Below are 27,208 nucleotides of genomic sequence, written 5' to 3' on the forward strand. Positions count from 1 at the left end.
CGACCAGCCTAGACCTAAGTGGTTCTCCTTTCTCTTCTTCAGGGGGGCCGGTATAAAGCTCGCTCATGGAATGTGGTGAGCTGAGGCGTCCCGTCCAGTGACAGTCAGTCTCCTTTCCCCCCCTTCCCATGGATGCTGTGGGATGTCGTCACAGGGTTCTTTTTAGCGGTAAAGAAACAGCAAAACCTGGAGCCCAGAACCTCACCGCAAAGAAACCTGACCCCTTGGCGGCCCCCTGCCCCCATCCTCTTATCGATAGTGTCAACCCCGCCATATTACCTACCTTACTAAGTTGAACCCCTCATTGTTGTTAGTGCCGGTTCTTTTCGTCTGCAACATTATCCCTGTATCATCCAGCTCCAATCTCAAGTTGGTGCTTATAGACTCAACGTAGTGACAAGTACAGGTTACAACGATTTACAATGTCAATTGAATTTACATGAGAAATCTCCATTTCTATGATCGAGGCCTTGCAACTATGCTCAAAACCGTTCGAGCATAACCATGAGGGACGGGCCGCACCGGCTTCAGGGTGTGGGCCAAACTCGTGCTCAGACTCGCGTTCATCCTGGCTCACTTCATCTTTGAGATTCATGTGGTGCAGAGATACATATCGTCTAATCACTCGATTGTCAGCTCACTAATGCTAGTATTACACATGTGTATATGTATGTCGCTCAAATTCTGTTATAATATGGTTCGCTCATGAATGTCGTCAGGTCATAAGGCGTGATAGCGATAGTTTACACAAAATCCATCCACCATCTATATACTTACCTCTTCAGAATGTTAAAGTCGTCTCTCTCTCACAAATCCCTCTTCTCACATTGACACCACGAGACATGCCCATCGCCCATCATGGCCGTATGGGCGACGTGACCGAAGTCCAGGTATTCGCCTTGCTCATCGTCCGCTTCCTCATCATGGCCATGATATCCGCCTCCATGTGCTCAATATTCTTCTCCAGGTCGGCGTCCTCGACGCGGAACTGGCTCTCGCGCCGCCTGTCAAACACGATCCACCCGCCGACGATGAGAATCGTCAGAGGCACAGTGATGGCGAAGTACACCCACAACTCCTTCGAGATGACGGGGTCGGCGTCTACCCTGGCAGTCAGCAAACAACAAATACTTTTTGACGGGAACAACCTAGCCCCCCTATGTCGAGATTGTTGTGTTTTTATTACAAGAAGGCCACACTACGTACCTTTGGCAAAGTCGAAGAACGTCATGCTGAAAACAGACGCGAGAAACGTGCCGGGAAGGAAAACGGCACCGAGTAGCGAAATCGTCTTCATCGCCGTGCTGTCTCGCTTACTCGCATGCGCAAGTCGTCGCTGCTCACCAGCCATTTGGAACTGAATCTTGGACTCTCGTTGGGAAAGCAGGTTATACAGCTGTCTCGATCGTCAGCATTTCCCCTCGAAGAGCAACCGTATCCCAACGGCTCCCGGTTCCCAAAGAAGTAGGCAGGGAGCCAGGGTAGGGTGTCGATACAAACATACCGCACTACGCTGTATATGCAACCTCTCCAACGTCGTCGCCTGATAATTCTCAATTCCCGTCAACTTCAAGCTGTAAAACTGTAACCGCGCCACCATGCTCCGGTGGAGCTTATCAATCAGCGGCGTATCGTGCTCCTTGGGCACCTTCTCCTTGAACTTGACCAACCCGGCATCAATCTCCTTGACGATGGCCTGGTACGCCTGCGGCCGCTTCCAGAGAACCTGACTATGGCACTCGACGAGATCGCGGCTGATGGCGTCGACCTCGAGGTGCCCGTCCTGGCTGACGTACCCCTCCTCGTCCTCAATCTCGTTGCGCATGCTGACGGCGTGCTCCAGCTTGCGCAGCCAGTCGCGCGCGTCTCGCTGCTTCTGGTCCGTCGTCGACGACAGGTCGTGCGAGAGGATGATGATGGGGAGGAGCATCGGGTGGCCGGCCTGCTGGGCGCAAAAGGTGAGGTGCTGGATGGCGGCGACAATGTCGGAGCTTGGGGTGCCCTTGACGTAGCCCGACGTGATGCCGCTGCTGAAGCAGTGGGAGAGCATGAGCTCCCACCCGCGCGTCTTGCCCTTCTTCCGGACGTCGGACTTGCGGAAAATGATTTCTGGATAGCGGCATTAGTTGATTGGTGTTACTCTCTCGACTCAATGGGGAAAGGACAACACCAACGCAAAGTGGGATCCTCATCGTCCTGGTCATAGGCGCACCAGAAAAAGGGGCCGACGACGCTGGTACCCTCGATGGCTCTGAAGGGCAGTCGCATAGCCCGGACCATGGATTGGTATGCATCCGCAGTGAAGGAGATGGTGTGAGGCGTAAATGTGTCCTTGTGCTTGGCATTTTTTTGAAGCCTGGGATGGGTCAGTTTGAAGCTCTAATGTGAGCAAGATGGATGGATGGGGAATTGCGGACACCAATCGAATGCCATTGAGCAGTTTGACGCCCTCCTTCAGCTTCGGTGGCTCAAAAGCGCCCTGTCAGATTTACAGTGTTAGTGATAAACAGCTCTCACGAAGCTCAATCTCACTGAGCGTGAGCAACAATTACACGGTTTCCGTCCATACCCGGCGATGCAAGAAGTTATCAAACTCATCCATGGTCAAGGGATGCTCCTCGCACGAATTGTAAAAAGGGTCCTATCAATTGAGTTAGTCTACGACCATGAATGTCACAGCTGTGCCCGAGGCCCCCCATCCTATTGTTTTCCTCGTTGGATGGGCGCATGATGGGCAACTCACCGAGTAGTTGAGAATCTCGACATAGTGCGTTGCCTCCGAGACTTGGCGGCACTTGTTGACATGTTCGCGGAACATGTAGTCGTCCATCTTGAACCAGTTGAACCAGTTGAGCCGTTACCCAGCCACGCTTCAGTGCAATTATTCCACGGGATGAGGGGGGAAAAGACAAGTCAACAGCAAGGCTACTCTCAGAAAGCGAAAAGGGAAAAAAAAAAAAAAGAGGTCTGGAGGCTCCTGCAGGTTGAGTTCATGGCTCCAGACCGGGCTCCTTTCATAAGCCGCGCCCAGCCCCGTGACTTTGCACCATGTCTGCAGCAAGAGCAGCAGCGGTGGTGGTCTTTTTCGGGGCCAGGTCCAGTCCGGCCCATGCAACAATCTGCACTCCAAAGTAACCCGCCTTGTAATTGGTCAAGTTTACAGCATCCGTACGGATACCACAACCTCGAATCCCCCGGTGAAATCGCTCACTGGATACACTCACCTTGCCACAGCTTGACAGCGCATGGTGACAAGGGCCAAAGGTAAGATCTCGGTGATTTGGGCGGGTTTCCTCATATCGCCTACCAAAGCTTGGAGCCTCTAGGCCCTCTCTGAACATCAGAATCAGGACTGGGCTAGTACTAAGGTCCCCTGAGCGATGGAGCCGACCCGACGACACTTTCGTCCCGCGGCCCCTGCCCCAATCCCCGCACCTCCACTCTGTCACCGCCAGAACGAACCGCTGTTTCTCTCTGCATTAACAGGCCCGGATAAGGGGCCCATTGGAGCTTGTTTGGACGCTTAGCTCACCCAAAGCGTGGGGGGAGGTGGGCGACTTCATAGAGCTGCCACGCTGCAAAGTACGTCCTCAAGATCGCCAATTCTTACCCACACGCCCAACTGAACCAAACATTGATAACTGCAGCATCACGCACATTCAACGGGAATGCAGAAACGCAGATCAGTATGCACGATGCTGCAGCAAAAGCTTCCGCTTACCCAAAAGGCATCGCGAATGTCGAGGTTTGTAGACCGGAAATCTTATACACTTTTGCACATTTCTGGCCAATCTCCACCTCGCCGCCCTGGATATCTCCGTCTAGGCCCATCTCATTTGCCAAGGATTGCGACCGGCGGCCTCCATGGGTAGTACCGCGACACCTTAGAAATCGAAAGCTCTGCCGCCAGGCCAATTGGAATATAATCGTTGTTAGGTATTGATGTAACCAAGTGATACGGTGACAAGTCTGCTCTTCTTGCGCTTTGCCATCTTTCCAGGACCGTTCGAGCCTTCAACCCAATGCCCCCCCCCCCCCTTTCGTTGCTGTCCTTACCTTTTTTTGTTTTCCAAACCGTCGACCGGGCGCCCAAAGCACTGCAGACATCCCTATCGAGACTCTGGCTTCTTCTACCAGGTATCATATACTATTCAAACACTGCTCGTAGACCGAGGCCCACAAGTCCACCTTTGCTGGCAGCTCAACTCGTACTCAGGCGAGACATTAGAAGTCGGTAAAAAGATGGCCATATCTGGAGCATAGCGTTAGCAAAGGTCACATCTCACAAGCTCGAAAAGAGAACTCACTCGTCGTGTCCGGCTGAACCGTATCGTTCGGGATCCTCGGGGTATCTGTCAAACTGGCTGGCATCACCAGCGCCTGCCTTGACCGGGGGAGTGTACGGCGCATCAATGTCCTTGCGAGCCAGCCTGTCCCATGTGACCTCGGTGAACCACGGGTGGTTCTTGACATCGTTTGGACCAGCGTACAGGTTACCCAACCGCTTGGTGAGATCCGCTGTGATCAGTTTCTCCAACAGATCCTGCGCATCCGGGTTGATATAGGCAGGGTATTTCACCTTGCCCTTGAGGATATTTTCGTAAATCTTCATTGGCGACCCGCTGTCCCAGAACGGTGTGTATCCGCACAGCATCTCGTATATCAAGATTCCCAGAGACCACCTAGGACCGGGGGGGTTAGCAATTGTGAAAGAACTGCAACTTTTTGTGATAAGGCCACCTTACCAATCTACAGATTTGTTGTAGCCCTTGTTCGAGACTACCTCGGGGGCCAGATAGTCTGGAGTACCACAAAGCGTCCATGTCTTGTCCGGCACTCGCTTGGCGAAACCAAAATCTGTTATCTTAAGGTGTCCATGCCGGTCGAGCAGCAGGTTCTCTGGCTTGAGATCTCTGTAGATGATGTTCCTCGAGTGCATATACTCGAGCGCTAACGTGACTTCGGCGGCGTAGAATTTCGCGACAGGGTTAGGAAAGCGCTGTGGAAAGGAATCAGCTGGGTTAGCTCGGGCCAGCAGGAATCAAAATCAATTAAGATTGCAACTTACCCCGGATTTTCTCAGCAGCGAAAACAGCTCACCACCTTCAACAAAGTCCATCACCATGTACAAGTTTTTCGAGTCCTGGAATGTGCCCCATAGCGTGATTAGGAACGGGTGTTTGACCTCGCCCAACATCTTCCTCTCGTCATTGGTGTGTTCGACCTGCTTCATCTTGACGACCTGCGCCTTCTTCAGCACCTTGACGGCATAGAAGCGCTGGTTGTGCTTGGACTGCACCAGGTGCACTCTTCCGAAACTACCAGTTCCCAACGTTCGCAAGATGTCAAAGTCGGTCAACGTATATTTCCCCTTGGTCTGACGGACCTGCTGGTCCGAGACCTGTTGTGGCATGCCGTGCTGCTGCTGCTGCTGTTGTTGTTGCTGCTGCTGCTGCTGATGTTGTGGCGGCTGGGGCGGGTGTAGCATCGACTGAGCTTGCTGCTGTTGAAGTCGCGCGGGATCGCTTCCGGGGCTCGGGTTCGGTTGGGAGGGTTGGGTCGGCTGGGAGGGTTGGGTCGGCTGGGCTAGGTAATTGTTGTTGGAGGTATGTCCGTTGTTCGAGCCGTCATGCTGAGTCGGATTGATTAGGTTGTTGATGCTTGGGAGGTTCTGTTGCGATCCACCTTGTTGATTGTAGTGCGGCTGGTGAGAGCCCGACTGGTTGGGTGGGTGGACAGTGACAGGATACATCTGCTGCTGCTTGGCCCCGTCGGAAGACGAGGTCAAATCCAAATCTTCCTGCTGCTTCAGTGCAGGCAGGGAAGGCGGCTGGGAGTTTGAGGAGAGAGACGATAAGGTAGTCGAGATGGAACTGTCGAAAGGCTTGGAGGAGGTAGGCGTTACCGGGCTGGTGGGTAGACTAGAGCCTTGAGAGTCTTGATTACCCTCCCTCGTCCGCTTTTTCTTGAGAAACCCGAGGGTAGGCATATGAAAGTCGGGGAAAGGACGAAGGGCTGCGTGCCCCGTGAGGAAATGGCGTAGAAGCGCAGGTCAAGGGCTCACGACGTTTGCAGTTGGATGATGGGGGAGGAACGGCCGCAAAGTGATTCGTCGCTCCAAGGGACAGCCCGGTTGCGCTGGTCGTGTCCTTTTTTTGGGGTGTGAGGTGAGCAGTGAATTGGCCGAAAGAGGAGCGCGGGGAAAGCTGTGCTTTTGCTTCTGTCCTGCTGAGGTACGCTTTCAAGTACAAGTGGAAAAGCTGCGCCTATTGTCGTTAGGAACAATGGGGCCAGGTTTGGCGCATACTTTTCGATCAAGGGGAAAAAGGTAAACCGGGATGGAAGGGAAGAGCGGGAAAGCTCTAACAGCATTCGATTCAAGGGGAAGAAACGTACAATTCTGAGAGTCCTTCAAAGTCAGGTACTACGAGCAGGGAGCAAGCACGCAGGTAAAGCAAACCCGTCCCAATTCAGTTGACCACGGAATGACAACCGTAATTGGTATTTGGCCGACTTAAAAGCGAGAAAATCGGGAGCTTTCTATTTTCTTGGGAGGCTGCACCCAAAAAGTAGTGTGTAAGTTTACGCCGCAGATGGGAAGCTTAACCAATGAAGCAACCGAGTGCAGGGTCAAAGGGCGGGACAAGGCGGCACAAGTCCAGGGATAGAGGTTGTGAGAGAAGTGAGTGTAGTGTAGTGTAGTGTAGCCACAACAACAAAGGAGGAATCAAAGAGGGCGGATTTGAGGAGGAATTGTTGGAGACAGCTGGAATGGAGGGGGAAGGGCGGGGAGACGAACAGATGGATGATTCAAGCTGGCACACTGCTTCTTCTTCCAGGGGTCTGGTTGCGTCGTAACTTGTGGAAAGGTGACAAGACTCAAGACTCAAGAGGCAAGGCAAGGTGTAAGAAGGCAGGGCCTGGCAATGTGGGATGTATCCGGCCTGGTCTGATGTGGGATCTGGTCTTGCTTGGTCTTGGTGCGAGCAGGTGCTGGTCAGGTCGTTCGTTGTTGCTTTTTCCCTGGTCGGAAGTGACAGATGAATGGGCTCGAATGATAGCGGCGGCGGCTGCGTCTGCGTCCGCGTCTGAGGGTTTCGGGGACAAGGGCCCGCTGGTTGAGTGAGCAAGGTGCGGGATCTCTTGCTTCGTCTGGGCGAATGGGTGAGCGGAGCAAGTGGTGACTGAGTCGTTGCGCGCACCGATAAATGGAGACAAGATGGGACCCAAAAGATTAAACGACGGCTCGTAGTAATCAATTGGGTTGTATTGGGGTCACCAAGAAGCTCGATTGAATGATGGTGTTTTTGGGCGTTTCGAGGGAAGCTAGGATTGAGGGATGAGGGAACCACAGGGACAGAGGATAAGGTGGGTAGAGGTAGAGAGAGAGGGGGGGACAAGGAAGGGAAGAGAAGAGAAAGAGAGAAAGAGGGAGGAGAAGGGCAGCCAGTGGAAGCTGAGGTCGATGATGATGTAGTAGCAAAAGGGTTAATCGGGAAGAGCAAAGAGCTACTGCAAGCTGCTGCGTACGGATGTCGGAGGGGGAGTGAGTAAGGCAAGGTAAGGTAGGTATGCTACCTACATACTACGGATACATAAGTGGGAAGGTAAGGTAAGGTTGAGCTTCTGCTGGCGGCGGCCGTGAAGGTGGACGTGAAAGTACCTACACATACGCAGTAGGTGAGCGGAGGCGGAAGTGGTTCAGTCTGGTTGACGCCCGCGTTTAGACGGGAACGGCGTGGGCAGGGAAGAGCATCGTAACCATTGGCAGGCCGAGTACGGCACCGTCCAATCGGTATCGAGATGGCACAGCCGAGGGCAGCACTCTACGAGCCCAGAGAGGGTCGAGAACAAGCTGGAAAGGACGGCCGATCCTGTTCCCAGTTCAGTCCATACCCCATAGCCATAGTGGCATAGGTACATTGTGCAAAAGGCCTGGCTGGGTTACAATGGGAAGGGAAGAGAGACACTGAGAGAGACAAGCGGGAGGCAGCGTGCATGCATAAGAGCTGATCTTGGACTCGGTTGAACGCGGGGCATCCAACATGGCATGTGTGTACGTCTAGCTATCTGTCTGGTCTGTCTGAGCTGTCCTTGGTTTCTCCATCTCTGTACCCGTATATCCGAGGATTGTTCACGTCAGTTTCAACTGGCCAAGAGAGATAGAATGAGAGATAGAGAGAGAACAGTTGAAAGTCGTCGACTGGTACATGCTGTTCTTGCCCTGATGCCACGAATAAGGTACAAAGTGCAAATGGTGAGTCTCGCCTCTCCCCCACCAAGATCGAGCAAGGCGCACCGCAGCAATCGAGCAACAAGCCCAGTAGAGGTGGGGTAGGGGCAGGCCGAGTAACCCAACCTGAATCTCGACGGGGTCGTAGTGGCAGCAAACAGAGACAAGCTGCCGGGGCTGGCCAGCACGCTCGACATTGGACCGACATTGAGACTGGATTCCAACCTGAATCGAGCGAGCAACTCTACCCAGCAACACCGGATACCTGACCTCTCTCTCTCTCTCTCTCTCTCACCAATCTCTGTGCTTTGGACGAGTGCGGAAGTCTACCTAAGTGCCAGTGCCCGTCGGGTACCTATCTGATGTATGCCACAGGGTGCTGTACATATATTACCTAAGCTGAGGTTCCTACCTCAGATGCTGCAGTAAAGGTAGGTACCTCTCGGGAGGTACATGTCAAGGGAAGGCGGGGTGATATTCTGCCATGGAGCTCTTGCCTTCAGTTTGGTGTCATTTACCCCCATCCGGCCAGAGCAGCTGCCAGGTAAGGTATGTAGCTAGAGCGAATGACCCCTCACTCGAGGCGAATTGAAGGACCAGTGACGTGCCGTTGCCGACGACCTCACCTGAAATAGTGGGAAAGGGTCAGACGCAAGGTACCTTCCATTTTACCTTACCTTGGCCAGCCGCCAATCCAGGCACACCTGCCTCTACTACCATCGTACTGCCCCAATTGCTGTCAAACTGCGAGCCTCGACGGATTGACATTTGATTCCAATTCGTCTCCACCTCTCAAGTTCCCATCATCTTCACCAACTACCTCCCAATCCTTCCGCACTCGCCATCGATCGATCCCAAAGAACCACCCCCACGTCCACCACTAATCACATCCGCATTCCTCTCAGGCCCTCAACTCCAATCCCGCGATTCGCGCCAAACTGACACACGTAACAAGCCGACTGCTCACCGCTACCGTCACTCAACCTCTCAAACAAATCCCCCCCTTCCCAGGCACCTGTCTTGTCCAAACCTTAACCAACTTGAACCCCCCAGCCCAATGACTCCAAATATCACACAGACTCTCTTTCCTGTCCGTATCAAGTAAAGCCTGGCCGCTTACATACCACCTCAATCACCATTCAGGAAGTTTATAACTCCTTATCCCGCCCAAAGTCGGCATGCGCAACATTTGAATCTGGGACTCGGCGGATCTAGATCTAGAACTCATTAGCCCCTCCATCTACGTGTTTTGCTTTCCTTGTCTCGTCTCCCTGCCTAATCACCGCTACCACCACAGTACCTCAAATCAACTGAAACACAATTGAGGAACGCTCGCGCCTCGCTGGGGCGGGAGGCAGGAACTTGTTTATATAAGTATAAGTATGAGCTAGGGCGGTTCTGTCTCTCTCGTACGGTTCCAACTTTCCATCCGAGCCCGGGCCTATCACTCGATTCCCCTTCCCGGATCCCGGGTCAACAACGCCCATTCCAATGGGAAACCCCTCCAACCACGGATACCTTTCGCCGGGAACGGCCGCGAAAGCTGGAGGCAGATCAAACACGCGCCACTCAACTCTGTCATCCTCACTACCTACTTCACTGATGCCAAAGTATCAAATTCCGAGCAGCTTCATCCCCACGTCTGCGAGACCCTTGCATACAAATACACACAGTCTGCTCTTGGCCGTATCTCACACACGGTCACAGGTGTTCCTTGACGTACGGTCAAATATACCGTTCAACCCGATGTATCGGTCACTTCCGAAGCAGGTCTCGAGCAATTATCCTCGGATGCAACTCCAGAGAAATTGATAACCAGCAAATCCCCCAACACCACCACCCACTTTTTCGCTACCTTAACTTACACCTCTGAGGTAATCCTCCGGATGAAGCACTACAGTCTGACATATTGGCGCCATCATGACATGTCCCCCCACCCCCACCTTACACTATATCTCCAAGCTCGGTAGAATTCCGACCTTGTCGTCTGGACTTTAGATAAATCTTTAAGCTCTTCGGCGACCGGGTCAAGTGAAAACTTCCCGCAGCTTTTGCCAAATTACATCTAGCTTGGTTTCTGGCAATAAGTAATCGCCCATGCTTAAGTACATACCGCCAATAATTCCGATGGTAAAAACTCCGGTCGGAATAATTAATAGTCATTCATTCCTCAGGCCTCACATGTGAACCACCATCAACCGGCCAACCGTCATACAATACAATTGAATTCATCTCAGACTGAGTTATTCGTAAAGCGAGAAGCATGATTTGGGATAGAAAAACGAGAGACAGAGAGAGAAAATAGTAACCATGGAAACGTTGGTTGCTTTCCCCCTCCTCCACCGCCTTCAACCTCCCCCGTCATGCAAAAGTCATGACTTTGTGTGTGTTGCGGTGTTGGTATGTACGGTATCAGTCATCTTTTCCCAATCAGATCAATAGCTGCTTTGCCCCCCCCTTTTTTGTCATTCTCTCCCTCAAAATAATAAAAGATTTCATCCATCCCAACGGGCTGGTTCCCCCTCTGATATTTTTTTCCCTAGCCATCAACAACACTTGTTTAGAAACGATGTCTCTTGTCGTTCTTTGCTCTCCAGGCAGTGTAACCGACGTAGCCGCCGCCGAGGACGCCAAAGAAGAGGAAGACCTTGAAGAAAGTCCACGTCCAGCTGCCGCCGCTGCCGCTGTCCTTCTTGATCGAGGAAGATCCCTTCTTGCCCTTGCCGCTGCCGGGGGTCGTCTTACTGGTCCCCTTGCCGGTCTGCGTCGTGTAGAGGTTCTTGGCCTGCACCGAGATGATGTCGTGGTTGTCGCTGAGCTCGCCCGTCTCGGCGCTGAAGCCGAGGTAGGCGATCTGGGGAATCGCAGGGGGCTCGTTGGTCTCGAAGCAGAGGGTCCAGTCGCCTTCGGTCTTGTACTGCAGCTCCAGCTTGAGGAGCTTGTCCTGGAAGTATGTGACCTTGGCCTTGGTGGGCACACTGGCGTGGCGAATGCCGCGCGCGGAGCAGCCGGCGAGCTCCGTGTTCTTGCCATCGTTGTCCTTGTCGTAGGAGGTCTTGCCGTCGCCGAACATGGCCATGACGTAGGGGAAGACGGTGCCGGGGCGGTTGTTCTTGTATGTGTCGAAGAAGATGCCGAGGCCGTCAAAGTTGTCAGGGCTGCCAAAGACGGGTCCCGCCTGGCCGCGGTTCTTGGTGATCCACATGGCGAAGCCGTCGCCGTAGAGCTGGTTCTTGCCGTGAATCTTGAACTCGACCTCAATCTCCCAGTTGGTCGCTGTCAGAGGCACTCTCGAGAAGAGCCAGCCGGTCTGCGACGGGCGGTCGGATGTCAATCGGATGTAGCTGCAATCGTGTTCCTATGCCTTAGCCTTCGGTTTCTTTTCCCTCTTTTCTTTCTGCCACAAAGAAACATATCTCCAAGCCGATTCGATAGGGAAAGAGTAGGTGTAAAACGTACGAGTCCGTCCTGATGATTGTGTCTCCGCCAAAGTCGTACCACCGACTTGCCATATCGGAATCGAGGTAGGGCTATCGCGAATAGTCTCAGTAAAGTGCATTCAGGGGTTATGGTGGCGCATGGAAAGCGCGGGAGTCGCGAACCTGGTTTAGGGAGTGCGTTCGGAGCTAAACAGAGATACCGAGAGAAAGTCAGCTTCATCGTTCCGTCTACAACATGCGCGCACACTCGTGTTGCAGCTGAAGGGAGACAAGATGTTGGAACGAACCGCAATGCTCTTGACTTCTCCATCATCCGCCTTTGCGGTGCCCAAGGCGATTGCGGCCAGCCACAGGGCCGAAAGGGACTGCTTGAACCACATGGCTGAGGTTGCTTAAAGCTCGAAACGAAGAGAGGAAACCCAAAAGAGAAAAGGAATTAGACGGTGATGCGCGTCGCGAACGAAGGAGGAGAAAGGGCCGCCGGGTGGTGCAAAATGGATAGAGCCGCAATGTCCAGCGACGGAGAGGGCGTCGTCGTCGTCGTTTCGGCAAAACGTGTCGAAGGGGGTTGTGGACGTCGTGGTGGTGGCCCGGTGGGTTTTGCTGGCTTGCTCGTGTGTCCCCTTCTCAGGCCGTTAGCTGTCCTCTTTTTTTGGCTGATGGATCCTGATTCCTGGGGTCAGCACGTTTTGGAGCTCCTACCCCTGCTGTACGCTAGAGCCTAGGTGTGCTTCAGGCCAGGCACCCTGCCATTCACCAACTACAGCGCACCTCCGACCGCTATTGGGTGGGCCCTGGGCTTCCGCTTTTCTCACTGAGGTGCGTCACTTCCAGAGGAAGGCCAGAACATCCAAACCCTGCCTCAGGCTTTTGCGCTTGCGCCACAGCAGCCTTGTAGCACCAGCCACTTCAACTTTTTTTCTCCCAGAGTCGGCTTCAATGCGAAGCTAGCCGGCCATTTGGGATCAATTTCGGCGCATCAATCGCCAGTTAAGAACGTCACTATTCTAGTCAATCCAGTGCAATTTTCTCCCTTTCCCTATTCCAACTCATACCCAGTCGTACTGAAAGACTTGAGAAAATCAGACGAAAAAATGGAGTCCACAACTGTCAAGAATGCCGTCATGAAGCAGGTCCTCCAGGAGGCAAACCTGGCCAACGCCCGCGTCCTCATTGAGGTAAGTCACCCAGCCTTCCCGAAAGCCCTCTACGAGAGACCAGGGAGCTAAATACGCAATTGCAAATAGAAACTCCAAGAGAACTGCTTTGAGAAGTGTGTGCCCAAGCCCGGCAGCTCCCTGTCCAGCGGCGAGACGACCTGCATGACCTCGTGCATGGAGAAGTACATGTCGGCGTGGAACCAGGTCAACCAAGCCTACATTGCACGGATAAAGCAGGAGTCCAGCAACCCCAGCCTTTAAATCGACTCAGGCATGATGAGGAAACTACACTAGAGAATGTGTTCGTGTACGATTACTGTACAACAATACTGAAAAGGGGGCTTTGTAAAGTCCAATGAAGGCATTCAGGTCAGGGAAGAGATTCCTGAAGTAGGGAAAGCTTCCGATGGCGGAGTGATGCAGCATACTGCGTCAGGGAATCGGACATCAACGAAATGTACACAAGATTCGCATAAAAGAGCATAACGAATGAAAGGGGGATACGCCTAGACATGCTGCTACGCCGAAAGAAGAACGTAGATGCATATAGAGAAACGAGCCGTTGTATGCTTCTCAGGGTATCTTGTAGAGGTAGAAATTTTTACTCCGCCAGGCCCTTCTTCTTCGCCTCCTCCGCCTCGCGCTTTCTCGCCAGGTACCGCTCCTTGGCACTCGAGATCTCGCCCTCCGTCTTCCTCGTCTTGGTGACCCGCTCGACCTTTTCGCGCTCCGCGTCCTCCTCCTCGCGGGACCGTTTAAGGGCAGCCTCCAACTGCGCCTCGAGCATCCTCGTCTGCCGCTCCCGCATCGCGCCTTTGCCGCCGGAGCCGACGAAACCTGTGCCGGCGCTGCGCTCCGGCCTGCTCTCCCTCGGCCGCGCAGCCTCCTCCCTGACCTGCGCTTCCTTCTTAGCCCCGACGTTGAGACCGCCCCTGAGCAGCTGTCGCTTGTCCACCACCTGCCCGTCTTCGTTGACGGCAACGGCGCCGCCTTTCTGGTTGATCTCTCGCGCCACATCGGCCTCAGACTTCTCTTTCGATGTATCGTCTTCTTCTTGTACCGCCGGACCGGCCTTGGCCTTGTCCTCGGCCGCTCTCACAACCTCGGCATGCCTCTCTTCGCCCTTGTTCAAGAGATTCTTGTAAAAAGCGCTCATGCCGCCCGTCTTGTTCTTCTTGGCCTCCTCCTCCTCCCGCCTCCTCTCCTCCTCCTCGATCCGCCGGTTCTCCTCCTGCTGCTTCTTATACGCCTCCGTGACAAACTTTTCCTTATCCGCATACTCTTCGCCCTCAGCCTCCCGCTCCCTCGCAATCTTCTTCTCCTCCGCAATCAGCGCATCCCGTTTCCGCACGTCGGCCGCCGCGAGCAGGCTCTTCATGTACTTGGGCTTCCTCTCCACGTCTTCCTTGGTCGTCTTCTTCTGCGGCTTAAACGATTCGTACACGCCATCGTAGTCGTACACGCTCGGGTCGAGCTCCTCCGCCGCCTCGGCGTGCTTCTTGGACGTGAGCGAGCCCGAGAGGTCGCCAAACATGGCGCTCTCCTGCTTCTTGGTTCTGCTCGCGGGCGGTTGTGTCGGCAGGGCATTCTTGCTCTTGAGCTTGCTCTTCCTCCCTCCGCTGTCTTGTCTGCTGGAAGAGGAGTCGACTTCAAGACCGCCTAGCTCGTCTAACGACTCGATCTTGGTTCCTGAGTTGGGTGCATCGTTGTCGGAGTCGTCGTCGCCGCCGCCAAACGCTGTGGCGCCGAATGGCTTCCGTTTTCCAGGCGCAGGTTTGGATGCGCCGGGCTTCTTGCCTAAGTTAAGGCCGAACGATAAGCCTGGTTTGCTCATTGTGTAATGTGGTCATGTTGGGTTGAAGAATAAAGCCAAGGCGAAAGGTGCGTCGCGCAGTTCAGGCAGATTGTGCACGGTCCACCGGCACATCCACTAATGCATCCGACTGCTGTACCCCGGCTTCCTGCCGAAGCCGCAGTGGGGCCGGCTTCGTCGGGGAGCTTATATCAATCAGTTAACGACACGGCCAAGGTCGGCTTCAGCATCGTTATATCATCCTGTTCGAAATCTGATCACCGAGTGCGGAATATTCATTGCAATACACATGACATGTTTGACTATTACTTTGATTTCGTATGGGGAATCTATGGAACGTAATTCTATCTCATAAACAGGTGCTGGGTCTCGCACCGCTATTAAACCATTCTATTTACCCCTGCCAATTTGGTGCGTTTGGTTACGACTACGTCCCAAAGCTCCAGGCGTGGGAAGATGAAGCCAAAACTCCTAACGATGCGTTCTCCCCAGCTCTTGGTAGAGACTCCAAATGTCGTGCAACGTGGTGATACTCAAAAGCAACAAAGGGAAAAAGAGAATTCACAGCCGGACTCGTCCTTCGCTACTACCGCCACCGCCAAACCATCGTCGAATGTCAGACTCGACCCCGCCACCGTTACCACTGCCGCTACCGCTGCCTGGCTCGTCATCATCGCCACCCATCCACTTGGGTTTCTTGATGTCCTGGAACCATTGTGGGGGCTCAAAGGTGTCCATCGTGTTCTTCATCCGATGGCCCAGAGACTCGAAAAAGTTCTGGTCCTCCTCTGGCTCATCACGGTACGGCCTGTTTCGGGACGATTGGCCCGATTGGCGGTTAGTAGTGGCCCGCACAGGAGACCTTGCTGGAGAGGAGGCGAGGCCGTTGCGTCCGCCAGGAATCGTCAGGACAGGGGCGGATCTCCCGCCCGACTCCAGCCTAGCGAAAGCCTCTTCACGACGACGCAAGGCAGAGTTGCCGCCCAGCTCGCGCTCAATGAGATCGCGACCTTCCCTCCATGACCCTGTGCCAAAGACTCGTCCATCGCCGTTCTCGTCATCATCATCGATGAATTCGCCGCCGAAGCCAAACATGCGCTTGACCTTCCCGTACAAGCCAAATAGAGTGGCCGCCACTGGGAGCAGTACAAAAACGGGGAAAAGGTAGTCTGCCCAGCGGCCTAATGGGGTAAAGTTGACCAGCGTCCCGAGGAAGCCATAGAATCGGGTCTTCTTGTAGATTTCGCCAGATAGGAAGGTCATAAAGTTGTATGAAAGAGGAACACTGAGCTTCGCAACTTGTCCGGAGTACCAGAATGCTGATTCATAAGCCGTATTGCGCTTCACGAGCGCACGCCCGCGCCAAGTCTTCACCTCCGTCATGGTGATAAACGTAGCCGCACACATGTAGAGTAGCCAGAGAACCGAGATAAGTTGTCCAGCGAAACCAACTTGGCCCTTCTCTCCGACCCAGTGATGGACAACGGTTAGACGGATGACGGACAGCTGAGGGAACGCGGCCTTGACCAGCTCCGACCAGATGATGAGAACCGAAGCAGCTGCCAGGAACACGCCCAAGGCGATGCAGGCATAAGGCTCAAAATGGTAGTAGTAAATATATCTGGAGTACGGCGTGTGGACGGTGAATCGATCCCAGAACCCAGCGTGTGGTGAGGGGGCGGCAAACGTCAGCTTCTTGGAGGCGGCGGAGTCGAGAATTGCTTGCGTGTCAGAGGCATCCTTCAACAAATCGTTCCACTCGTTCACGTAACGGGACCGTGTGTGGCGGGCTCGCATCAGCTTCCTAGACAAGTCCGCCATGAACTTCTCCGTGATAACGGTTGGCAGGGCGCGCGTGTCGCCAACAACGGTGCGAGGCTGGGATTCGGGCATATTGGCGCTTTCGACGAGCTCATCGATCCACTCGCTAAATTTGACTGCGCTGCCAGTCTTCCGACGGCCGAGCTCCGATACTTGTAATTCGACATCCTCTAGGTTCAGCAGGGAATCCTCCATCTTTTCGTATAATTTCGGTGCACGAATCTGTAGTCGACGCAGTCTGCCGCTAATAGATGCGTACCGAAGCAGTCGCCGGGGCACAGAGACCAAGCCGTGTCCCATGAGGTATATCGCGAAAACTAAGCCGTAGAAATATGCGAGTGCCATGAAGGAGGCTTTGAACTCGAAAGCGCCGACGCCGTATCTGGCGAAAAGGTACGTGAGGCCGATGGCAGCAGATCCGAATACCATCGCATGGTATTGCGCATTTTGACGGAGTGAGTACTTGAGACAGTCTTGCGGTTCGCGGTAGCCGGAGTCGGAGTATTCGCCAAGGATGGGGAGGATGAACCTGTAACGAATGTTTAGCAAAATGGCCAAGGGGAACAACTACGGCGAGCCACGCACCATGTCAAGGCAAAAGTGAGCCAGTAAGTAATCCTCCACGACACCAGCAGCAATCGCTGGGGGAGCCAGATACCGCGCGTGGCCTCATCGTCGGTCCTAGCGCTGGAGGCCAAATCGATCGGAACGAGCAGTACCATGCACGCGGGCAGCCATAATGCGAAGAAGATTGGAACCAGGTAGAATGCGGGGGTTGTTCGCAAGGGTAGGAAATGGCGCAGAATCAGTAGGACGATGACGGAAATGACGAGGAGCGCAAGGAGCGCAAAGATTTCCGATGGCACCGGCGACGAGGCGCTCACGACGTGGAACATTGTGTCGTGGTCGAGACAGCGTCCATGAGGCGCTGCGTTTCCAGCTCGTATCGATCTTTCGAAGGTTGTCGTCGCAGATGTTGTATTCCTTTCGTTGTGGGAGGAGAAGAAAAATTACGTTGAGTAGGAAGGCTTCGTAATGCGCGCCGGAAGACGGGGGAACATCTGTAGGCTTCCGGAAGACTCTCCAAGAAAGCGCATGCGCACCCTCTGCGGATAGGAATGTTTTGACACAGGGGATCAGACTACAATCGACGAGGACCAGGTCATGTGCACGGACCCGGGGTGTTGGAAGGTCCGCAAACGAGCGGGTTTACGTCATCTGCACTACACTCGCAGGTGTCCACCTTGTGTTCTTCGCTCCAGTTTAGTTGATGAAGACCTTCCGGGTCCCAGTCGTCGCTCCCGGCAGATCCGCTTTTCCTGCTGAAGCAGCCGTTCTAGGCGCGGGATTGTACTTCGGATCAAGGTCCCTTCCCTGCTATCGAAAGGGGGCAGTATTCTTAGAAGCCACGGTTTGAAGCTCTGTGTTTTCGTTGGTTTCATTCAATGTGTCTTTCAACATCAAGTGCAAACTTTGAGGTGTTAATGTCTATTCTATAATGCCGGTCTCCCTCTTGGTATTGGGAACTATGATTATGCCGCTCGACAGATTAATCTCAGAAACAATTCGGCCTTGTAAGGTAGTTGATATCTAAGAGACAGGGGACAATCTCAGTGCTACTTCGCTTCCTGGAGACAAGCTGCTTCGAAGCCAAATTGCTCTGCTACGCCCAAATAATACATCCTGAGAGCAACTTGAACGAGGCATATCAGCATCGAGTTGTGATAATTGCTTTCGTTATCAGTTTCGGCAATCGTTCACCACAACAGCCAGAGTTAAAATGATACGAGATCCCTTAGTTTCAAGAACACGAACAAGAACCAAAGCTTTGAGAACGGCAAGTTGTCGGATTTCAGCATCAACTTACGCAAGTACGGCCCTATACGCATCGTTCTTAGTTCCCCATTTTCAGTCCAACGACCTACTCCAACCTACGTAGGATATCTGGTACATGAGTATGGCTGTATTTAAGACTTGCCAGGGTTTCTCTCTCGTTTACCATCAATCTACCGAGTTCATAGTAAAAGACTAAACGTCTGTTTCCATGTACACCTGCGCGAAGCAGTAAAGGCGCGGTGGAAGGCGGCTTCAAGCATCTTGGCACGCTTAGGTAGGTCACTAAAGACGCTCAAATTACCACAATACTCTCACCCTGTTGGGAGTAGCTCAACATACGCAGTCTACGTCTCGTACGGGTGGTAATATCTCCAGTGAGGTTATCGACGGAGGTAGATCAACACTTTTGAGGGACCTTGTCTCGCAGACTTACAAGACAGTCATCGAGTTACCATCCCGTCGTCAACCCGCCTGGTCGAAACTCATCGCAAACAGAACAGGTCCTCGATAGACTACAAAAGTCACTACAAACCCCTTGAAGTCAACTCACTTTTGTGCAAACAATCACATTCAAAGCCCTCCAGCAAAAACTGTAAACAACTAAACTTGCATTTGAATTCCAGTCGTTTCCCCCGGTTGCCTCCCTAATCCAGGATATTCACAATATCAATACATGTGTAAAGAGTAAAGTTTTCATGCGCTCGTACTCTCTTACTTCGACAATCCCTTCCGCCTCAGGCGCTCCCTCCTCCGTTGCCGCCTAGACACCAATTCCTTTTTCTGCTCCTTTTCGCGACTCCCGCCGACTCCCAACTGAGGCGTACTGGGAAATTTGTAGTCAAATCCCGATCCCTTATCCCCCCAACCGTCATCCAGATGAAAAAGCCCAAACCCGACCCGTTGTGCCGCCGCCGCCGTCCTACCTTACGGGATGTGATGCTGGAACCAAGAGGGAAACCCCTTCCCCCAATCCCAACTCCAGAACGCAATCACCGCATAAACAGACCGGAGAAGGAAGAAGAAAAAACATTGAAATAGAATAAATCTTTTTTGACGTGAAGAACGAGCTTTTTACTCCCAGCGACTATGAGCTTTTCCACTGAAAGAATAAGGCAGAGGGATGCAGGGGAGCGACCTCTTCCACGCTCCCGAATGTATAGACAAAGTATGCAAAACCAAAAGCCAGCGTCTACGTTAGACCCCCTCGGGAAGCAAGTCACCATGGCCAGCCCGCCCAAAAGAAGTCCAACGTGCGCCATATGACTTCTTTGCCCACGCAAACCCCAGTCAGGAGTCGAAGAGACGTGAAAGCTTATCTGGCGCCCCCAAAGGCAAAGTTGCCAAAGACCCCGCCTCCCCCGCCTGGGGTCATTGGTCCCATGGAGATGCCATTGGTGTTGTGTGCTTGCGCGGCAGGCGTGCTCGCGAGACCGACACTACCGGTATTGGGCGTACTCGGTCCTCCATTGTGCTGACCATTGGGGCCCTGATTTTGCGCCGAATCTTGGTTGCCACCGTTGTTACCGAACGGCAATCTCTCCAACACCAGGAGCTCCGGAATACCCAAGCCCCAGACCTTGCCCACGTGCTCTTCTGGAATCTCCCCATTAAAGATCTTGTCGCGCATCTGGAAAAAGACCTTGCCCGTAAGCAGAGAGTCCGAGCCGGCCTGGTGCGCATTGCCCACGCGCTTGATCTTGAGGGAGTCGGCGATATTCTCGAGGCCAGACTTGTGCTCAAACTTCTGGAGGATATCGGCGCTGCTAGGATCGCTGGGGGTAAGGAGCCCAGAGTTGTGAAGTCGAATGGCGTGCTTCATCAGGTGCTTGACGTCGTAGGCCGACGGGAAATACAGCTTCATGACTTGATCAAAATCCGATTCGTCGTTGGGGAGGTCGTTGCATGTCAGCAGCTTGGTAAGGTAGCCAAAGTCGTAGCCTCCGTGGAAGGAGATCCACTTCACGTTGTCGAAGCATACCAGACCGGATGGGATGAGAAGGGAGGCGAATTCGTGAGGGTCGATGCCGTCTCTCTCGAGAGACGCAAAGTCAATTCCGGCACTCGATAATGATTCGATCGACTTCTCGTTGTACATGTCGTCCTTAACGGAGAACTTGAAGTTGAACTGCCATGCATACGGGAACGGCCCTTGCGATGCTGCTCTCCGTTGAGCAGCACTCAGCTCAATGTCTTGCTGCGAGTTTGGTCTTGCTGGCGGCGTCTCGCCATCCTCGTTGAAAAGCGTCAGTCCGATCTGGATGACCTTGAGCATGTCGACGTTGGTGCGCAGACATTGGTAGTGGTAGTCACTCTTTCCTCTGAAAGAGCCCATTGGCCGTGACACGACGCCTGGGAATTCCGTGTCCTGTGATGTGTACTGTCAGCCTCAATCCATCATCTAGAACACCTATCATATCTGCTAACCATAGCAATGTACGGGTACTTGTCGACGAGCTCCCGTAGTACCGCCATCTCCTCGTGAAGGTTGTGTTTCCACACCTCCCTTATTCTACCCTTGTTCTGCGTCGTCCGCGCCGGCGCCGCGCCATGATCGAGCCCAAAATTATGTTGCTGCTGCCCGTGCTGCTGCTGTTGCTGCAAGCTGGCCGCGTGCGCAAAACCCATCCGCGCAGCATGGCTTCCGAGACCGGTGTCGGCGCCGAGGGGGAAGCCACCGTTCAGACCGGGAGTACCGCCGAGGACGTTTCCGTTCGAAGAGAAGGCGTTCATCTGAGCGGCGTTGTTGATGTAGGAAGGGTTTGCTCCTAGAGGGGGTCCATGATTCGGGCCGTGGCCTTGGGCGTGGGAGGGGAACTGTTGGTGGTATGGCGATATGGTATTGGGCCCGCCAGGGAACCTAGGTAGCTGTGGCGGCATAACAGACTATGCCTCTCGAGAGGTTCGTACACTGAAATCGAAAGTTCACCGTGTCGTCGGGCAAGGTCGCGTTGGGTTCTGAGGGGTTGTGGACGGTCCACGGCCCTGCATTTGCGTCTGGAGATGCGAGTGAGGGACGAGGTGGTTGGCAGTACAGAAGCACCTTTGTTCTTCCCCGCTGATGGTCGGATTGGCTCGTTTTGAATGTACGAGAAGGGCGATAATTTCGAGAGGGGATAAGTCGTCGCGTCGAGTGATGCTTGCTGAGTGATGCTGATCGTCGTTCTGGGTTCGTGCGGAGCTAAAGCGCTGGGGAGAACGTCTGGTTATCTCGGATTTGGACAGAATGTGTGGATGAGGCCCGAAGGCTTGCTCTGGTTGACCGACCGTGGAGGACGAGGGGTGGTCTGTGCGAGACCAGAGCCCGCCAGGTACGTACCACGGTACTTTCCGCCGACAACATCTCAAAGATCTCCAATCAGCTTCGCCCCAACTCGACTGACCACCACCAAAGAGTCCATTGTTGTACGGCAAGACGACATTCACACAGCAATTATGCAGCCAACGAGGTAATTGCTCTCCAAAGCGCTCAATTGATATAGTGAGATGGAGAGCAGACTGCTGACGCCCATTTGACACCAGGTTAGCGATGGCGGCCACCCGCGGCCAGAAGCCCAACATCACCGGCTTCGACATGAGAGCCTTCAAGGAGGCGGCCGGCCAGCCCAGATACGACCCTTGGGAGAGAGCGTGAGTGGCACTTGAGCACGAAGCCCCCGACGAACACCGCGACATCCGCTGACAATGGAGACTACAGAGAGTCCTGGAGATACAAGGGCCCCTTCACGCGATTCAACCGGTTCAAGGGATCCTTCCCCGGCCTCGGCATCGCGACCGTCGCCTTTGCGGGCTACTGCGCCTACGAGTACTTCTTCTTGACCGACGACCACCACCACGGCGACGCCCACGGAAAGGACCACCACTAGATTGCCGAATGGGTTGGTTGTGGGGGAGACGGAGAAGGGGAATACTCCGCTGTACATGTACCTCTCGAACCGGCAGACCGGCTCGCTGGAAGGATTTAGATGAGGACGAATTTTGTTTTCCGCTTTCAAGATATCGTGTGATTCTCAAGAGTGTTGTGAACAACAGCCTGGCTTTGATGCCGGTGGCTAACTGTGGATATGTCAGAGCGTTGCCCGCTGCCGACTCCAACCGTCAGGTCGATGAGAAGGAGAAAGCCTGACGAGTACGCAAAGTCCGATTCTGAAAGGCCCCATTGGTCTCACTGGTGACTGTGGTATTGACCGTGGTTGCTCTTCTTGTCTGTATAGCCGCTTGCCCCTCCAAAGTCGACGGGCAAGCTGAATGGGCGCATGGAAACGGGCTACCACCACTTGCTTCCCCCTATTCTCTGATCAGCAAGCTGTCGCCAATTGTCCTGCGGCACGACAGACAGTTCCTACTAGCTATACGCGGTCAACGGCATCACGATTTAGAGCATTGATCATATGACGTTTTGTTGCTGAATCTACACTACGTACACAGGTACTCAGGAAAGCTCGCCATTTGCGAATATCTCAATACGTAATGATCATATGGTATACGAAATAGACTGAACATCGAAACATGACTGAAGCAGACCATATAAAAGGAGTCCAGTCTGACACTGTTGCCAGGAGCGGCCCATCCCCAGATCCACGCAGCGGGCCAAAACGTATTTACGAAAGGAAGAGATGAGCAGGCTACGGACCTTAGAATCTCAACCATCAGCCATGAACACATGCTTGACTTGCATTCTCCTAGTGCAAATCGCCACAGAAAAGCCTAGAAAAATAATAGAAATCACCACTCTGCCCTCCCAAGACCACGTCCTCTTGGCACAGACACCCGTTTCCACCCATCATCTCATAATTCTCACCCCTCTCTCTTATCCGTCCAAGCTTCCTTGGCCTTCTCCCTCCTCAACGTCAGCCTCCCAACCTCAGATTAGGTGCTTACAATTTTTCCGTCTCGACACAACCCTATTACTCCCATAGATTCGATTCGGTCTTACCCAAACATGTCACTAAGGATGCGTGGATGTCACAACGAGGAAATATTGCAGTTGCCAGACAGATTTCTTTCATTCTCTACCAAATCGTCTGCCAGTGACGAGGTATATGCCCCCTGGTCCGCTCTCAAAGATTTCAACAATGCCAGCTCATTGGTATCGGTTTGTCCCATCATGTCCAAAGAAACTCCTAACTCATGAAGAAGAAAATATGAAACCCAGGAAACGCCAGTCATGCCGCGGAAAATAGCTCGCGCGGTTGGGGGTATGCAGATCACACATGACGACACAGTCAGTCAAGTCTAAGCCCGTTGACGACGTCCAACGCACTGTCGACACACGACTCCAGCTCCTCAACACGATGCTTCAATCCACGGTTCTCGTCTTTCAGCAGACTGACCGTATCCCACGCGGCCCGCTGGTCCTGCCCGCGGCAGTTCGAACACGATGCCACGCCTCCCTCCTCTTTCGCAGTGTCGCCTGTAACCCCTCTCATAAGTTTCTGGAAGACGCTTGCCTGCTGTGGTGACGGTTTCGATGTCGGCGGCGGCCGTGAGGTTCTCGGAGGGCCGAGCGAATTAGACTTTGATGGGGTTGCTGATGCCTCCGATATACTGCCCTCGAACACGCTGGGTGCGGCGGTGGTAGGACTTCGTGACCTCGAGAAAACGCTGGCGTCCTCGACGCTCTCCTCGTCCGTGTCGAATCCCGCGCTCTTTCTCCACTTTCTCCTGGCCTGGTCCTCTTCGGCGCCGAGATCTTCGGATATTGACGATCCCTCGGAAATCGGACGATTCCTTTCACGCATCGCCCTCTCCTCTTGCCTGGCCTTCTTCTCCGCGTTCAGTTCGGTCATAAGCTGTTGCATCGACTGTTCCTGCTCGGCCACCTTGGTTGCCATGTTTTCAAGTTGGACTTTGAGGTGTTGGATCCGTGTGTCCGCCTCATCGTTTTCTTCGTTTTGAGCGTCCTTTTCGACTCGTAGTTCTATCAAGGCGGCATTTTGCCTTTGATAGGCGGTTTGGAACTTTGTTAACAGGCCAACGGCCGTGGCCTCTAGGTTTTTGAAGGCCGCAGGCGAGAAGGCGTCTCTGTGAGTCGGAGAGGTAGGAGGGAAGAGCGCTTCCTGGATGTTCATGGACAATAACTCTTCATCCTGCTGTGGGCTGACTTGTGTTGGTGTGTTCTTGGAGAAGGGCGAGCTGAAGAAGGCGAACCGTGATGTACTTGGCGAAACTCCTTTGGGTGTTGTCTCCGTTGAACCGGTTTGTCTTCTGCGTAGCCTGTTTGCAGGCGTCCCCTCTATCGTATCGTCGTTCGTCTTGGCTTCCTCTGTATTGTTGGGAGATCCACCTAGCCAGCCGCTCAGTATGCCTCCTCGAGTGGCATCTGAAGGCTTCCTGCTGTCTCCCGTGAGAGGCATATTGACCGACAAGGGGCGGCCAGACCCTCGCTCAAGGGATGGCGAGAAGGTGACTTGTGGGACGGATTTGCTGGTAGAAGGGAAGTTTGGTACTGAATGCTGTCTCTGGTGACCAGAGTGTAGTCGAGGAAAGCTTCGATCGGCTCCAGACGAGCTAATGCGACACGGCTCGGGCTGGACAGGCGGGTTGGTGTTTAAGGCAGCACCGGGGGTAGCGCTTGGGGAAGCAGGATCGTCTTCTGGATCAACGCTCTCAGGCCCATGTGCACAGCGTAGAGTTTGAGTCTTGTCCATTCCAGAGGACTTGGTTGGGCGTGGGAAAGACATCGGGGAGTCGGGTGTGGAGGCGGCGGCGTGACGGCTTAGCATGATAAGTTAATGTTTCGTGTGGGACGGGCAATATGTGTCTCCCAGCTTGAGTCTAGCTGTACGGCCGGGGGTATCGCGGGCTTGGGTTGGCAGCCAGACCAAGAACGTAAATGGATCGACTCGGGCCACAAGCAACGGAAGGGGAGGGGCGGACGTCGCGAGCTAGGAGCAACCTAGAGTCAAGACGGACTTTTTCGAGGGAAGAGCGTTGGAAGTTTAGGGTGGTCGGCTGGTGGTGGTCGCCCGCTCGGTAGGGATGGATCGAGCTGGGACAAAGGGGAGTGCGAGTCTGCGAGACTTTTTGGCGTGATGAGATGCCAGGTCCCCCTGCAAGCGAGAATGAAGAGCGTCGGTCGGACTAGGGAAAGTTGACAGGCGACGGACGGTCAAGCACAACTCGCATGAACCTCTTGTTGGAATCGATGAAGACGGCCCTTGGGTGCCCGGTCCTTGCAGACTTGCAGTATAGTGAGGTCGCACAGGGATGGTCGCACAGAAAGTAAAGGTGCGCAACCAGCCGCAGATCGTGAACAAAGTGACGAGAGCTTCCGGCTTGGAAGGCGTCGGCGGCGCGGGATGCTGTAAGCCGTCGAAGCTGTCAAAGTCGCAGGTGAGTACGCGACTGCGCTTGTGGCTGAGAGGCTAGTCGCGATTATCCCGATCCAAGGCTTTATAATACCTATTGATATTCGGACTGCTTCCTCCAATGTTGTGACTATGCAAGAGTGTCGGGGTCACTCTGTACGAAGTATAGTACAGGCATAAAAAAGCGGAGATATTGGGGTGCCCGGTCCAGCGTTGGATATCGGTCAAAGGAAATGTGATAGTAAGAGTGGATGGACGAGCCTCCGAGTCAGCATGGGCGTACAGATAGGCAAACGTCGTTTCGTTTCGATTTGTGCGTAAGTATCCGTAGTTGCGTAAGGTACTCCGTAGGGATGGATATCAGACAGCAAGTATCCGTCAGTGTTGATGCAAGCGTGCGAGGGAGACAAAGAGTGCGGCCCAAGAGTCGTGAAGCTGCATATAGCCGGTACAATGTATCCGTGGTATGTGCAGGTGTCGAAGAAACGGGGAAGACCCCAGGTTTGACACAGACACAGAGGGAAAAGGCGTGTCTGTTCCCACGAGGCCGGCGCTGCAGGGGGCGTCGACGTTATGACGGCGAGTGACGGAGAAGGAAAAAAAAAAGCAAATAGCCTTGATTTTCCCCTTTCGATGTGCACAGGACTGAGGAAAGAGAATGGAAGGTTCAGGTCGACAGCCACCAAGACGAAGGAGAGAAAACAAAAAGAACGCCGGGAGGTCCCTGATAAACAAACCATAGGACCCGGGCAGGAGGCGACGACGCGGGCGACGTCAACATCCAGCAATTGGCGGTGGTTGGGCGGTCTCCATCCCGTCTCCAGCAACTTGGCCGTGGAACCCGTCGACCCGATCACCATTTGGGCAGTGAAAAGCGGGCCGGCAGCGAGGTGCAGGCTGGCAGGTCCAGATTCCGTGGCTCTGAACAGTGAAGTGAGGCGGCCCTACGGAGTACAATCGCCATCCAGTGCGTCGTCACTTGACCATGCCAACGGACAACACTCTCTCCTCGTCGTCTTCCGCCATTTCTCAAAGTGTCCAACGCACCGCCGATTCCCGAACGCTCTTCCCCAATTGATGGTCTTTTCCCTCCTCTTCTTTTTTTTATGGAGCACGTACCGCACGTCCCCGAGTCCGTGCAACCAAAGGTACCTTTCTCTTGGACCCTGGAAATCGTATTGCAATTCGACATCAAAAACCACCAGATGATTCCTCACCACTTTGTCGTGACTCTGGCTTGTGCTTTCCAACCGTGCCCATGCCCGTGCCCCGAGAGGCTTGACATCTGAAAGTGCGATGAGATGTACACAGGCACAAACACATAACTCACTCAAAGTGTACTGCCTACTTGTGTATCTACACAATAGAGGCATTCCATTCCCCGCGTAGGAATAGCAATCGGCTGCCTTCATCTACCGGAAGATCGGCGTCTAGAGTCCGTCCTCGCAGATCTTCTACATCAACATGGAATGCAACCCCAAACTAGCGAAACCTCCAATCGTCCCGAGCTCCCGAATTCCAACGTTGGAACAAATCCCAAACATGGTAAATCGCTAATTCTGTAGGGCACACGTCCAACTATGAACACCAATGTTCAA

The 27,208-nt window shown here is 53.7% G+C and overlaps 11 protein-coding genes across 11 annotated transcripts; 3 read left to right on the forward strand and 8 right to left on the reverse strand.

Annotated features, from left to right (window-relative positions):
• Positions 1-856: 856 nt before the first annotated feature.
• CLUP02_03632 (uncharacterized protein) lies at positions 857-2,830 on the reverse strand (the record flags this gene model as incomplete). The annotated part of the gene is made up of 7 exons (XM_049282652.1): positions 857-1,101; positions 1,207-1,396; positions 1,505-2,109; positions 2,175-2,356; positions 2,418-2,479; positions 2,570-2,641; positions 2,744-2,830. The coding sequence occupies 7 exons, from the start codon at positions 2,828-2,830 to the stop codon at positions 857-859; spliced, it is 1,443 nt and encodes a 480-aa protein (XP_049139795.1).
• A 1,394-nt stretch (positions 2,831-4,224) lies between these two features.
• Positions 4,225-5,989, reverse strand: CLUP02_03633 (uncharacterized protein; the record flags this gene model as incomplete). Its single annotated transcript, XM_049282653.1, has 4 exons — positions 4,225-4,252; positions 4,308-4,682; positions 4,746-4,999; positions 5,069-5,989. The coding sequence occupies 4 exons, from the start codon at positions 5,987-5,989 to the stop codon at positions 4,225-4,227; spliced, it is 1,578 nt and encodes a 525-aa protein (XP_049139796.1).
• A 4,804-nt stretch (positions 5,990-10,793) lies between these two features.
• CLUP02_03634 (legume-like lectin family protein) lies at positions 10,794-12,053 on the reverse strand (the record flags this gene model as incomplete). The annotated part of the gene is made up of 4 exons (XM_049282654.1): positions 10,794-11,577; positions 11,693-11,763; positions 11,836-11,859; positions 11,961-12,053. The coding sequence occupies 4 exons, from the start codon at positions 12,051-12,053 to the stop codon at positions 10,794-10,796; spliced, it is 972 nt and encodes a 323-aa protein (XP_049139797.1).
• A 714-nt stretch (positions 12,054-12,767) lies between these two features.
• CLUP02_03635 (mitochondrial import inner membrane translocase subunit TIM13) lies at positions 12,768-13,094 on the forward strand (the record flags this gene model as incomplete). The annotated part of the gene is made up of 2 exons (XM_049282655.1): positions 12,768-12,851; positions 12,921-13,094. 2 exons carry the CDS (start codon positions 12,768-12,770, stop codon positions 13,092-13,094), a joined length of 258 nt encoding a protein of 85 aa, XP_049139798.1.
• A 340-nt stretch (positions 13,095-13,434) lies between these two features.
• CLUP02_03636 (coiled-coil domain-containing protein 55) lies at positions 13,435-14,667 on the reverse strand (the record flags this gene model as incomplete). The annotated part of the gene is made up of 1 exon (XM_049282656.1): positions 13,435-14,667. The coding sequence occupies one exon, from the start codon at positions 14,665-14,667 to the stop codon at positions 13,435-13,437; it is 1,233 nt and encodes a 410-aa protein (XP_049139799.1).
• A 540-nt stretch (positions 14,668-15,207) lies between these two features.
• On the reverse strand, positions 15,208-17,363 carry CLUP02_03638 (LMBR1 domain-containing protein; the record flags this gene model as incomplete). Its single annotated transcript, XM_049282657.1, has 2 exons — positions 15,208-16,996; positions 17,053-17,363. 2 exons carry the CDS (start codon positions 17,361-17,363, stop codon positions 15,208-15,210), a joined length of 2,100 nt encoding a protein of 699 aa, XP_049139800.1.
• Positions 17,364-19,615: 2,252 nt separating this feature from the next.
• CLUP02_03639 (CAF1 family ribonuclease) lies at positions 19,616-21,701 on the reverse strand (the record flags this gene model as incomplete). The annotated part of the gene is made up of 4 exons (XM_049282658.1): positions 19,616-20,668; positions 20,728-21,160; positions 21,230-21,587; positions 21,680-21,701. 4 exons carry the CDS (start codon positions 21,699-21,701, stop codon positions 19,616-19,618), a joined length of 1,866 nt encoding a protein of 621 aa, XP_049139801.1.
• Positions 21,702-21,735: 34 nt separating this feature from the next.
• CLUP02_03640 (NADH-ubiquinone oxidoreductase B12 subunit family protein) lies at positions 21,736-22,166 on the forward strand (the record flags this gene model as incomplete). The annotated part of the gene is made up of 3 exons (XM_049282659.1): positions 21,736-21,749; positions 21,823-21,930; positions 21,998-22,166. The coding sequence occupies 3 exons, from the start codon at positions 21,736-21,738 to the stop codon at positions 22,164-22,166; spliced, it is 291 nt and encodes a 96-aa protein (XP_049139802.1).
• A 176-nt stretch (positions 22,167-22,342) lies between these two features.
• Positions 22,343-23,434, forward strand: CLUP02_03641 (uncharacterized protein; the record flags this gene model as incomplete). The annotated part of the gene is made up of 6 exons (XM_049282660.1): positions 22,343-22,397; positions 22,515-22,658; positions 22,729-22,767; positions 22,860-22,985; positions 23,047-23,173; positions 23,254-23,434. 6 exons carry the CDS (start codon positions 22,343-22,345, stop codon positions 23,432-23,434), a joined length of 672 nt encoding a protein of 223 aa, XP_049139803.1.
• Positions 23,435-23,525: 91 nt separating this feature from the next.
• CLUP02_03642 (uncharacterized protein) lies at positions 23,526-25,025 on the reverse strand (the record flags this gene model as incomplete). The annotated part of the gene is made up of 1 exon (XM_049282661.1): positions 23,526-25,025. The coding sequence occupies one exon, from the start codon at positions 25,023-25,025 to the stop codon at positions 23,526-23,528; it is 1,500 nt and encodes a 499-aa protein (XP_049139804.1).
• Positions 25,026-25,383: 358 nt separating this feature from the next.
• Positions 25,384-26,470, reverse strand: CLUP02_03643 (uncharacterized protein; the record flags this gene model as incomplete). Its single annotated transcript, XM_049282662.1, has 2 exons — positions 25,384-25,620; positions 26,348-26,470. 2 exons carry the CDS (start codon positions 26,468-26,470, stop codon positions 25,384-25,386), a joined length of 360 nt encoding a protein of 119 aa, XP_049139805.1.
• Positions 26,471-27,208: the final 738 nt, after the last annotated feature.

This window comes from Colletotrichum lupini, chromosome 2 (genome assembly GCF_023278565.1).
Source record: "Colletotrichum lupini chromosome 2, complete sequence".
NCBI lineage: Eukaryota > Fungi > Ascomycota > Sordariomycetes > Glomerellales > Glomerellaceae > Colletotrichum > Colletotrichum lupini.